General features: G+C 46.0%; 1 protein-coding gene across 4 annotated transcripts in view; it reads left to right on the top strand.

Annotated features, from left to right (window-relative positions):
* The window catches only part of KIAA1217 (KIAA1217 ortholog), a 285,820-nt gene that overhangs the window by 211,751 nt on the left and 60,358 nt on the right, over positions 1-13,711 (top strand). For all 4 annotated transcript variants that reach the window (XM_044915528.1, XM_044915530.1, XM_044915529.1 and 1 more), the window contains exon 6: positions 11,983-12,815. In XM_044915528.1, the coding sequence (XP_044771463.1) occupies positions 11,983-12,815 (833 nt within the window). The remainder of the gene's footprint in view (positions 1-11,982; positions 12,816-13,711) is intronic.

Raw genomic sequence — 13,711 nt, 5'->3', positions numbered from 1 at the left:
CAGGTCCCACCATGCTGCATGGACTGCGGGAAGACACCCCAAATTGGGGGCATTCGGGGCCACTGGCTTGGTCCAAACTAGCAGGTGCTCTCATGTTCTTTGCCACAGACTCCCGTCAAACCCAAGGAAAACAGATGCATTTTCAAAGGTCTATTCATTTAATTTATAAACCTGAAATCTTTTAGATTTTTTCATAACTACCGAGAACTGGGAAAATGGATGAGCCTCTATAACTGTGCAACAGATGGCATCTATTTTCAGTCTGACACGAGAGAAGTTTCTCAGTTCACACACTCAGTACACCTGGAATACCCATGGAGCCTCTTCTGGTTTTGAAACCAGAAGCAAGGAGAGCAGTTGGCTCTTCTGAACCCACGAAGAATTGGCACACGGTCTGTTTTGATCTGGATCTGCATTGTTGTTTTTCATGTTTCTTTTGAGGGCGAGTTGAACTTGGTGGATTTGTGAATTATTGTCCTTCAGCGTAATCCTCTGGGGCTCTTCCCTCCCGTGCTCCTTGCTGCTTTTGACACATTAGCTAATATTGTTCAGCCGAAGGTCACAATAACAGCACAACTAAAAAACTTCTCATCAGAGGCTACCTATAAAATCCCCTTTTAAACTGGAGCTCTGCTGACATAACTCACCTCATATTGTGTGTTTGTTCTATTACTTGGTCACAGAGCCAGCACGTGTCCTGCTTTGATTGACATGAAAACAGGTGGGGGGTGATGCATTGAGAAGGGCCATGATTGTAACCTGGGTCCGCAGGGTCGATTTCCAGAAAAGCTGTGAGGAAAGAAAGAGAGGTGCAGAGGGACGTGGAGTGGACCCCAAGAGGTGACACCTACCAGGGAACACTGGGTGTTAGGACACGAGGACTGCTCGGACACCACCACGGGAGTCCCAGGATGTGACAGGACAGTGACAGACCGGGAATGAAGGACCATTCGGTTTCCAGCTCGATATCCCCCACTCATCAATTTGTTCACCACCATTTTCTCTACTGAAAAATACCTGTCATTAAGCTGTGGTTGTAGGGCCTAAAATCCTACATAGATTGTCATCACTTTGCTGTTTAAGTTGAGATATGGTGAGGAGGTGTTATAGCATCAAACTGAAATAATTTTTTTAAAAAAACTTCTTACCCTGTTAGGACCATCCTAAAGCTATGGAGTGTTGAATCAACTTTTTCCACCTGATAACATAATCAACTCGATCAGTTTCCCTAGTGAAAGGTTAGGGGGCAGAGGATACAGTGACAGGAAACTTAGTGCATCTTCCAGGGATTACTGCACTTCCTGAGAGGTATGGTCCCAGGAATGGCGCCTGGCACTGGGGTGGAAGTCAGAGTGGTGAGGAATGTTAATCAAATGATGCCTAGACATTTTGTCCCATAAGGACAAAATCTGGCGTCTGTGACTAATGGAAGTGTGTGTGTGTGTGTGTGTGTGTGTACATATACGTGTGTGTGTATACATGTTTACATGTATATAATTAGTGGCATAGTGATATCTACATAGTGATAATTAGCGATACAGAATATATAAGTATATGGAAGTGTAATGTATATAAGCATAATATATACTAAATGCATGTAACTAATTTTTTTTAAGATTTATTCATTTATTTTAGAGAGAGAGGGGAGAGGGGCAGAGGGAGAGGGAGAGAAGCAGACTCGCTGCTGAGTGGGGAGCCCGACATGGGGCTCGATCCTACGACCCCCGCCCAGATCGTGACCCGAACCAAAATCAAGAGATGAATGCTTAACCAACTGAGCCACCCGGACGCCCCTACGTGTAACTCATTTTGAGGCAAGTAGATAAAATCTAATAGTAATCAAGAGAGCGTCTAGGTAATTAGATCCTAAGCCCACTGAGATGCCTACTGTTCTTTTCCTTTGCTGTGAAAATCTGAATCAGAGAGTAATGCAGGTGAGGAACTTCTCCAGCAGAGTTCAGCACACTGCACACTGAAGGTCAGAGCTCAAGCAGATGAACCCTTAGTAGTCCCTGCAAGGAGGGGATCGGTGGGCGGGGCAGGATTCCTCTCAGAACAGCTCGCGGTGTCCTGGAGGACATGGGATTTCGCACTTAAACTGTGAAAGAAGCAGTGACACAGTGGCGAGGTTGAAGATGAGCATTCTTGTTACTTCTCTGCTTTGTCGCCATGTGACATTGGGCAAGTTTTGCTTGCTTGCTTGCTTGCTTTTATTTCTCTTAAGACTTTATTTTTAAGTCATCTCTACACCCAAAATGGGGCTCAAACTCACAGCCCTGAGATCAAGATTTGCATGCTCCACCCACTGAGCCAGCCAGGCGTCCTTGGACAACGTTCTTAACTCCTTACACTTCCATTTCCTAACCAATCAAATGGGGATAGGAACACCTGACCTATGTATTTCATGGAGTTCTTGAAATAAAATCACAGTTGAAAGCCCTATGTGAGCTGCAAACTGCAGGGTGATTATCGTGTGTATGTGTGCCTCACCATCTAAAATCCTTTATAGAACAAGAAATGCTGTCTGTAAACAGAGCAATGTCTTACATATTGCAGAGTGCATGTTGACAAGCTAAATAGGAGTTTAGAGAACAGTCATAAAAGGAAAAATAAAGTCGAAGGTACTGAAAAGTTATATTTGGGTGACAGAAACGACTTAACCACTAGCAACAATCTAGAAGCTCCAAAAGGGAGTCCTGTATAAAAGAATAGTGTCCATACATTACCGAGGGGATGTGCAGAGGCCTGGAGATGAGACTCGAGAAGTTATTTGCACTGTCTGTAACAAGTGGTAGAAAGAAGATACCCTTTTACAAACTGTAACTATTTTAGGTACAAAAGGAGGGTGTCCTTGGCCTGGATGATACAGGAGTATCCCAGAACAAGATTGAGTATCGGTGAGAGAAGCACATTTTTCTTTTATCTGTCTTGCAGCTCCACATAGTTACTGACTGTGGCTTGGAAGTTAAATGATTTATTTAACATTACTTTAGTCCGTTCCAGACTCGGATCATTTTTTTTTTTAAAGATTTTATTTATTTATTTGACAGAGAGAGAGATAGTGAGAGCAGGAACACAAGCAGGGGGAGTGGGAGAGGGAGAAGCAGGCTTCCCGCCGAGCAGGGAGCCCGATGTGGGACTCGATCCCAGGACCCTGGGATCATGACCTGAGCCGAAGGCAGACGCTTAACGACTGAGCCACCCAGGCGCCCCAGACTCGGATCTTTAATCACCATTGGGTCCAGGGTTAAGTCAGCCAGGTCTGGTATACTGGAGAGCTCAGCGGAGTTTCCCGTGTCAAAATATTTGTGGGAATAACGCTCATCTTAAATATAGCCATCAGCTAACCACTGACTGGACCATCTCTTTCCTGAGAATTAAATAATTTTGGCAACAGTCTGTCTCGTGTCTGGGAGACATTCCATTTATGATCAAATGAAACATTAATAGTTTCGCTAAGACCTCACAAATGACCGTCTGTCCAATTTTAACAGTGTAAGCAAGATGAACTTGAGATTTTCCGACATCATAATTACTTCCCTTCACAATGCCACCTTCATGCTTATAAGCACATTTTAGATTTCCTTTTTTCGTATGTAGTTTTTAAAAAGCCAATAAAGAAATGAATGAGAGAGAGGAAATAGAAATAAATTTCACAAGACTGTTAGCCTTACCAGAGCATAAGAATTATTTCCTGTTGAGGTAATGCTGAATATTTACTAGCATGTTCTTTTTGAATACTACCTCAAAAGAAATAAATTGCTTCCACTTTGCTTATGGTGCCAGTTAATGAAAGGAAGAAGGGGAATCGATAGTAGAACACTTAATACACCGCTGGGAAGAACAGATTCACAGAGGCTGTAGCATCCCAGGGTAGGTCATGCTGGGGAGGGTCTGGTGAAGAGAGGGCCCAGCGTGCGGGGAATTAGTGGTGGACCGCACCCAGACTGAGCCAAATTTCCTGAGGAGTTAGGCTGAGTGAGCTGTTCCTGGAGAGCACGAGCCAGACAGGTGAAGCCCAGTCCCGCCCGGCACCAGCATATGGCCCTGGAAATTAGCCTTCCTGGTCCCCCAGCTGGGACTCTAGGACCTCAGGATGGTGACCCCTCTCCCCCCACCCCCTGGCCCCCGGCCTGTAGCGTGACCTGCGTGCTTCTTAGCAGAGGGCGTAACTCATCCTGATTCACCACAGGATTGGGCCCGCTTTCCAGCTCCTGGCCTGGAATTACAGCCCTCCTAATGGCGAAGCCCTGCATGCGGTCTCCAGACCGTGCCCCGAAGCATTGAGGAGGTGAAAGGAAATTGCTCTGAACAGGACGGGAAGGACGAGAGGGATAGGTGAGCCGTACCCTCTCTGGCCTTGCAGCCCCCTGACTTGCGTGGCAGCAGGGTCCGTGGAAGCCCCCAGTCTCTGCCGCGGCGGGCCTGGGCTCCTGGGCTGCGTCCGGCGTGACGCGCTCGGTGAAACAGCGGTGGGAGCACGGTGCGTCTGTTTTCGGGGGGCCGGCGTGACCCCGGCGCTGCACGTCTATTCATTCATTCTTACAGGTAGGTCGACGAGTACGAGAGCCATGCCGCTTAGGACGTCTTAGGCCATAAAACAGGGTCTTTGGGGACGTGGTGATAGGGGTGGGATGGTGGCTGAATCAGACAAGGGAGACAAGCCCCGACATCCCCCTTTCCTGGAAAGCGTGTGTTTGACTGAAGAAACCACACGGACCGAATGCATGCCAGATGCGTCAGGGGCCAAGGGTGTGTGCTTGCCGTCCTCTGGTGAGAAATCACATAACCCTGGCTGATGCGATTCAAAAATCCAAACAAGGGTTTTCACCTTCCTTCTGCTCTTTTCTCACCTCTTCGGTGGCATCCGTTACAACCACCTCGTCCAAATACCGTTTCTAAGGAGACATCCTAGGAGGGTGGGGGTGTCCCATGCTCCGCGGTCCCCCTCCCTTCGTAACCACAAAGCGGACGCAGTAAACAGTTGCTGAAGAAGGCCCACCCCCCTGCCCCCCGCCGACGGGATTTGAACCTGGGAGACGTCATGGAATTCTTTGGGGCAGTGAGAACAGCCTCTCAAAGCCTTAAAATGTTTGAAAAATGCACGGGCTTCCCAGAGCGTGGTCGTGGGCTCGGGCGCGAGGCCAGTGGGAGCCCAGCCTCGAGAGTCTCCCGGCGCTGGCTTCCCACTCAGTCCCTGAGGGCTCAGAAGGCTTGGTGGTGATGGAGCAGAGCCTGCCCCCCAGCTACGGAAATGCTTTTCCTCCCTCACCTTTGTTAACAATGCGTTAATACCTATCCTCTGCTCAGCACGGCACAAGCCACTTCTTGTCGGGCACACACACCTTCTCGCACCTTCTCGCGCCCGCCCCCCTTCGAGGGAACGGCTGCATTGACATCAGTGGTGGGGGTGGGGTCCCTGGAGACGGCTCCCAGCCTGGCGCCTCACGCCGGACCCACCTTGTTGAGGGTGGGGCCGATGGGCTCTGGCCTCTGTTCTCCTCCAGTCCCCTCCTGGCTGCAACACCCCCCCATCTTCCCTTCCCTCTCCTTTCAGGTATGCGTCCCAAAAGGATTGCGGTAGCTACTGGCGTGGTGCTGTGTGGGACTGCTGCATGGCTGCCACCCAAAGTTCAGCTTGGTAGAACCAGGCTGGTTAATTAATAGCCTCCTTCATCACCCTTCTGTTTTCTTTCTGCTGGTCTAAACCAGGGGGAGAGGCTCACCTTTCCTTGGCTCGCCAGTCCGCCCACTTGAAAAGTCTGGCCGCGGGATGAGTGTTAGGGTGCTGGTCTCTCTGGATTTTCCCAGCAAAACACAATCTGAGAGGTGTCCCAACGTGGTAAGAAGCGTACTGGGGTTTCTGCCGCCTTTGTGGTGGCTGCTTGTCTGCTTAGGAAGGATCCTGTTTGCCTGGGTCAAATCTAGTTTGTAGCATTTCCTTCACTGTTAACCCATTTACCTAGGCCTCTCAGAGTTTGTTCGTTGGTGCGTGTGTTTTCCATGTAAGCAATTGTTAAAGGCCTGAGTCACCCATGAGGTAGCCTGTGGTTGGATGTGAGCTGAGGTTACTCAGTGACTAATTTCCAAGGGGAGGAGAAATTGGCTTATCATGGGGAGGACTACTTTTCATCCACGCCTGTGACAGTCTCACTCGGAAGACTGGGTAAAACAAAATGGTCTTCACTGGTTGTAAACACTCAAGCTGGGAACATTTGAGGATCTGTGGCCTTTGCGATTTCTTCCCTGAAGAGAAAGCTGTCTAAAATACCCAAATGTGGAACTGAGGATTTAGATGAAGCCAGCAAACAAAGGACTCGCGTAATTGGGAGCTGAGCCAATGTGCTTTTTTCACGGCATTAGTAATACAGGTGATTTCCTTAAGACAAAGTAAGTGGCTTTAATTCTCTGAGGATGAAAGAGTCTCATAAGAATCCTTTTCAGTTTTGTCCGGTTACTTCATTGTGTGGTCTGATTGAGTGGTATGTTTACAAATTCTAGACTTGGAAGGGTGGGGTTTGAAATACAATAAACTGTGCATAATACTCCCTTTCCGCAAAGAATATATATATTTTAAATAGTCCACAAAGAGACATGATTACATGAGACAGTTTCCCAAAATGATTTGAAATAAACATTTTGCATGCTAGGTTTTTTTTTTTTCTTTCCAGAAAGAATTCTAAGATTTTTGCCCCTTCTTACCTTACATTCAAGAAACTTCTAAATGAACAATGTTTGATTTAACTCACTGGGTTTTGGAGAAATGAAATATAGATATGTGTTAGGATTCCTAACTCAAATTTCAGATAATTAATTTGAAACTGCCCCAGATTTTATCTGGCCTCTAGGAAGTATGGGCCAAACAGCTTACTGAGGTCTGTGCTGTGGGCAAGGAGAACAGCTCTCAGCCGGGGGCACGGTGCTGAGCTGCGGGAGAAACTCTGCTGTTTACAAGAACTGGAAGCGCTCAATCAAGAGGGAGCAGGGGTTTGGGCGGTCATGGTAGGAGGGAGAGACCATGCCCACCAAAGTAGGTGAATGAGAGAGAACAGTCTAGTTCATACGTTGCCATTGTGTCTAGTGTAGATAATGAGCATTTTCTTTGTCTGGGCTGAGGCACAGGCAAATAGAGATCTGTGTTGGATTCTGGTAAGGTGTTAAAAGAACCTTTATTCTTGGGTTTAGGTTCTGTTTCTCTTGCTGTAAAATGAAATTCTGCAAGGCTCACGTAAAGACATTAGTGTTGAAACCTTCTGGGACAAAAGTGTGAGTGACATAACGTATCCAGATATTTTGAGAGAAATGATGGAGATTAGTGACATCAGAGAGACTAGTGGGAGAAGGGAGGCAGATATATTAAGGTGGGTAAGAACTGTGTGTGATGTGTGTGTGTGTGTGTGTGTGTGTGTTTTGCTAATTTCTTTTACCTTTAAAGTTGGATATTAATTTTCTCCTAAGAGGCCTGACTTTGAGGACTAGTGCAGGAAGAACTCAATATGCATTTAATGCCATTTCTGTACTCATTGGCCAAAAAAAAGACCAGTTAAACAACAAAACAGAACAAAACTGTGTGGGTGCCTGATTCCAGGAAGATATATCTCCATGGGAAGAACACTAGCATATAAGGCTGAAACTTTTAAAAACTATGTATCATAGAATCTTAATCATCATCCTAATTGTCAACGAGACAGTGAATAGCTCCCAGAGTATATGAATGAAGTCTACTTTTTATTAGAATAGCAAGTGGTCTCCTTGGGAAATCACAGTGAAGACTTGAAAAAGATTCTCTTTTCATCTTCCATCTTCCCATCCCTTCTGCCTCGTTTTAAGAGTGACCGCCTTTGGTCGACCCATATCCTTTAGTGTATGAACCGAGGTTTTCAGATTTTAAAGGTTCACTGTCGTTGTAGGTTTAAAACATTTTCCCACTGTATAATAGAAACATCATGTCATTCTCTTTCTGGGCTCTCTGTAGAGCTGAAGATGAAATTATCATGGGTTCTTTTTAAAACTCAGTCGTGGAAAGTCAGTCATAGTTTGGCAAAGCAAGGTAAGAATTCTTCCAAAGGCTTCCAACCTCCAAGTCACTCGGATTGATGGAGATCTGCCTGTTCTGTCATAGCTGAATGCTTGCATTCACGTCCATTGTGGATGACTCAGGTGGACGGTGATTCTTTCAGTGACCCTGTTGGGTGATGGCAAGATTAGTTTGAAGTGGACCAGGCAAAGGCTGATAAGCACATTACCATCAGATACATGATGCTGATTGTGTACGGCTAGGATCCATCTTTGTTGGCTGAAGTCCCATTCTGCTCGGTTGGTACCCATGTAATACTAGCTACTGGATGTTAAATATCTTGACTATCGCCCGCATTCCCATATGACTGCACAGTGTATCAAAATTATTGTTAATTCTTACATTTCTTTCTGAATTCGTCTATACACGACATCAAGAAAGTCCAATGAGATTTTTTTGTGTTTTACTTTAAAAGTTCTATAACGTACCTCCTAGCCATTTCTTTTCACATCTTCAAACCTTTAATATCTATGCAGGCATCTCTGTTGTTTTAAAAGAAATGTATTCAACTTTTCATTAATTAAAATCAATTTTACATTCCCCTTTCATTAATATTCTTTATCCTTCTAGACAGTTCTGTACTACTCAGATTCTTAATCTGAGTCTTCCTACTCTTTTGCCAGAAAAGGTGGGGGGGGGCATTCACTGTGTGTTAATTGGGGTCAGGATCCCCCAAATCCTGATGTAATCTGAAGCCAGATAAAGAGGACTAGCAGTTTGGATTATTGTTTATCCCAAGTGGGTTCTAGACATCTGAAACCTTTTTTTTAAATTGATATCAATAATGACAATAATACCTACCATTTGTTGCACTTGATTTGCCTTGAGCACTGTGTTATGCTTTATACACATGTATGAATCTGTATGAATTGATCTTTACCTTCGTTTGGATTGAATCTTGCATCGCATGGTCTGATGGCATGGGGAATTTGGCCAGATATGTGCTGCCGCCTAAGCCAGTCCCTCTTGTATTTTATGTTCTGTGAAGCCCTGCCTTGTTACCACATTTCTTTTCACTGAGCCTTGCCTTGTGGAAGATAGGAAGGAATAGAGGATGTGTGTAGAGGATCTGTGCAGATCTGCTGCAAAGCTTCTGTCATATGGTTGCTCAGCCATTGTGGGAGGAGAATCAGGTGTACCATCACACGCTGACCTTGGGACTGCCCTCCTGGTCTAAGGCCTGAACATCTGAGTCATGAGGGTGTCAAGTGAGTGAGCAGAGAGAGGACCATGTGGGCTAGAGCCTCGGGGCTGGGCCGTGTGGAGCAGATGCACCTGTGGCCTGATCTTGACCCTCAGCCTTGGTTTGGATCCACAAGAGCCAGGATATAGGGAGAGAGTCCCAGGGGTGACAGCCTAAGGATGGCCCAAGTTTGATTTAGAGGGGGGGACAGATTAGGCTATTGTGGGAGTGCACGTGTTGGGGATGTGGGGCTGGTGAAGATAAAATTGTAACTGCGCATGAGGAGCATGCATACTCTGGGGTCCCCGGAAACAGTTGGCCTCCCAAGGGGACAGGAGCCTATTCAATGGTGCTCAGGTAAAACACCCTGAAAGGTTTCCTTTTGGTTGCTACGTATTTGCATCTTGCTTGCATTTTTTTTTTTTAATTGGTCTTTTCCATGATGAAATCCACCGTAATTTGTAAAACTCCCAGGTTAGGGATTCTACACTTCTGGAGTCTTCCAGAGACAAGATAAGGAAGCTGTGGGATTCCTGAGGCTTCTTCCCCTACATGCATCTAAGAGATGTACACAGGAATGTACCTTCTCAAGGGCAGGAACTTGGGGTCAGAACTGTATCCTAGATCAATTCGTGGTTCTTAGCAAGTGCATGGTAAATATTGCTTACTAAATGAATGCATTTATAAAGTAAGGAATTGGTTTGTATTCAGAACATTGGGTGCTGTTTCATTTTCAGCCTCCTCCTGTTGCCCCTCTTTTTCTTTTCTTGTTGCGCATCACTCACACCATGGGTCTCTTGACTGCTTGTTTCAGTTTTTGTCCATTTGAACCCACCTCCTCTCTTCTCATGCCCCTACCTCACCCCCCCCCCCCCCGCCCAACCATTCATGCCCTCCCTGTCTGTCACATCTCCCAAAAGTCTGGATGGGAATGTGGGTTCCTGTTACAGCACAAATAGAACTTGAAGACTGGGCTGCCCATCCTTTCTCCTGCAGCCATTTGGAGAATCTCAGTGAGTTAGTTATTACCCTCCTGGGTTTTAACCAAAACAAAAAGTATCAAATAGTCACACTTTGTATTAATCTGTATTTCTTTATTCGGCCCTTGCTACACACAGTAGTGTAATTGCAAATTAGTTTCCCCTTGCCCCATTAACTTGATTCTTTTTTTATTGAGATATAATTGACATATAACATTGTATTAGTTTCAGATGTACAACATAATGATTTAATATGTGTATGTATTGCGGATGATCACCACCTAAGTCTAGTTAATATCCATCACCATATATAGTTACACATTTTTTTCTTGGGATGAGAACCTTTAAAATCTACTCCCCTAGCAACTTTCAGATATATAATACAGTATTATTAATTAGGTCACCGTGCTGTACATTACATCCCTATGACATTTTATAACTGCAAGTTATATCTTTTGATCCCCTTCACCCATTTCACCCAACCCCAATATCCTGCCTCTGGCACCCACCTATTTGTTCTCTGTGTCTGTGATTCTTGAGTCATTGATTCTTTAGCCATTGTTTCTTCCAAAGGATAGCTAATGAAAGACCCAGTGGGAGTCCTCACTCTCTTGAACTGGATGCTAATGACACAGCCCAGAAGTCACTGCTGCCTGGGCAAGAGGTAGCTGGCTTATGACGGATGACTCCATCAGGCTCCTTATGACATGGCAGCCCCAGAGAGGCTCCTCGGGTTTCCCTCTCTCCACCATGCCTGAGATTTCCTTCCCGTTTTTCTCTCTTGTCCTCCCCACTATGAATTTTTCCTCCAATTGCATTCCTATCTCCCAGATCATTATTGTCTCCCAGTGTCTTGGAGCTGGTTTCTCCTAGGCTCAAGTAAAGAGTTGGTGAATGAATGAAACTTACCTCCAAGTTTTCCCTATGCATCTTCTTACCCTCCCTGGCCATGTCTCTAGATTGTATCTGCTTGGAAGGATGGGAAAGATGTTTTTAACTATTTTCCAGGGCTAATGTTAGAAAATGTGCCCAGGAGAAATTTTAGAAAATATAATTTTGGCACTTTTCATACATTAGACCCACATTTATTGAGTGTCTCAGAGAAGCTATGACCTGAAAACTTTAAACCCCTGCACTATTTTTCCCCCAAATCTCACAATGTGTCGAGCTCTTTGTTGGGTATTTCTTGTGGTTGCTGTAACAAATGACCACAAACTTAGTGGCTTAAAACCACTATCATACAGTTGTAGGCGTCAGGAGTCCAGAGTGGGTTTTACAGGCCAATATCAAGGTGTTGGCAGTAACCACACTCACTCTGGAAGCTGTCAGGGAGAGTCCATTTCCTTCCTTTTCCAGCTTTTAGGAGCTACCTGCATCCCTGGGCTCCTGGGCCCTTCCTCCAGCTTCACAATCAGTGGTAGAGCTTCTTTCAGTCTCTCTCTGACCCAGCTGCTGTCCTCACACCTCCTTCCTCTTCCACATGTTAGCTTGGTAGCATTGGGTCCATCTGGATAATCCAGGATAATCTTCCTGGCTCAGTCTTCTTACAAAGGAATATCTGCAGAGTCCCCCCGACCACGGAAGGTGACGTAGTTATCGGTTCCAAAGATCAGAGTGTGGACATGCTGCCGAAGGAGGGGCCGTTCAGCCTCCTGCCGCAGGAAAGCCACACTGTCACCCTGGGACGTCTCTAAAAACACGAATATCAAAGTAGATTTTCTAACTTCTTGTTTTATTTTCAGATGCAGAGAGAAATTGTTTATGCAAGAGGAGATGGCCCTGGTGCCTCTCGACCTGGATCCACAGCTCATCCACCCCATGCCATTCCAAATTCTCCACCGTCCACTCCTGTGCCCCATTCCATGCCTCCTTCCCCATCCAGAATTCCTTACGGGGGCACCCGCCCCATGGTTGTTCCTGGCAATGCCACCATCCCCAGGGACAGACTCTCCAGCCTGCCAGTCTCCAGATCCATCTCACCCAGCCCGAGTGCCATTTTGGAAAGAAGAGATGTAAAGCCGGATGAAGACATGAGCGGCAAGAACATTGCGATGTACCGGAATGAGGGCTTCTATACTGATCCTTACCTTTATCACGAGGGACGGATGAGCATAGCCTCTTCCCATGGCGGGCACCCGCTAGATGTCCCTGATCACATCATTGCGTATCACCGCACAGCAATCCGCTCGGCGAGTGCTTACTGCAACCCTTCTTTGCAAGCGGAAATGCATATGGAGCAGTCGCTGTACAGACAGAAATCGAGGAAATATCCAGAAAGCCACTTGCCCACTCTGGGCTCCAAAACACCCCCCGCCTCTCCTCACCGAGTCAGCGACCTGAGAATGGTAGACATGCACGCCCACCATAACGCCCACGGGCCCCCTCACACCTTGCAGCCAGATCGGGCCTCCCCGAGCCGCCAGACCTTCAAGAAGGAGCCAGGCACCTTGGTGTATATTGAAAAGCCGCGGACCACTCCAGGATTAGCCAGCATTGTGGACTTCGGCCCTCCTCTAGTTGAGAAGCAAGTGTTTGCCTACAGCACGGCTACCATACCCAAAGATAGAGAGACCAGGTAAGGTGGTGAGGGCAGCCCAGGGTGGTCTGTGCCTGTGAGTGATTGAGGGCTGATCTGCAGGGTCAAACCAAGGGAACAGCCCCCCGGGGAGCACGGAGAAGCCACAGAGTAGGATCAAAGGCCATCCCAGTCTGCAAAGAGTTTCTGAATCCATGGGGGTCAAGTGGCGCAGGCCAATACCCATGCCAAGGGGGGGCAGACACACACCGCACTCAGTGTGGGCCTGCAGAGTGTGGGTCGAACAGCGGCATCGTTAGTATAAATCCGAACAAAAGGAAAGAAAATTGTGATCAGCAGAAAACATTTGGACAAATAGATCAGGAGCTCATGATAATTGATCTGCCACTGAAAAGAAGGAGTGAGTGGTTCAAGTTTTAACGTCTGAAATGGCAATTTGTGTTTTTCCTTACGGAGTGCAATTTTGCTTTCTCATCTGGCCTTGGGAAATGGAAAGAATGTGTCACTCTCTGTCATCTAGGGTGATAAATATTAATTTGCATGAGAATAGGATGGTTTAGATTTAATACCCACTCAGGAGTGGTAACTGAGATCAGCAAAAATCTTCTAGGGAATGAGACACTCTGAGTATTTAAATTTATTTTCTAATACACACTTTTTTTATGTAACTTACCAGCCCAGTGCATTTTAAAGACCCTCCAAATTTCATATAATAATAGGAGAGCTAATTTTGATAGAGGAAATTTATCTAGCCTAAATTGGTTGAAAGAAGCCAACATAATAAAAATCTAGTCAAAGAAACTGAGTCTGAAAGAGGTTAGGCATTTTACCTGTTGTCATCTATGAATTCAGAAGGGATGTAAGAAATAGGATCTGGATATTCAGTGACTCAGCACTTTATTAGAACCACTATTCCCCATTTCTTGCCAAAAGGA

The sequence above is a fragment of the Neomonachus schauinslandi genome, chromosome 5 (genome assembly GCF_002201575.2).
Source record: "Neomonachus schauinslandi chromosome 5, ASM220157v2, whole genome shotgun sequence".
Classification (NCBI taxonomy): Eukaryota; Metazoa; Chordata; class Mammalia; order Carnivora; family Phocidae; genus Neomonachus; species Neomonachus schauinslandi.
This window is presented reverse-complemented; position numbering and strand designations above follow the sequence as displayed.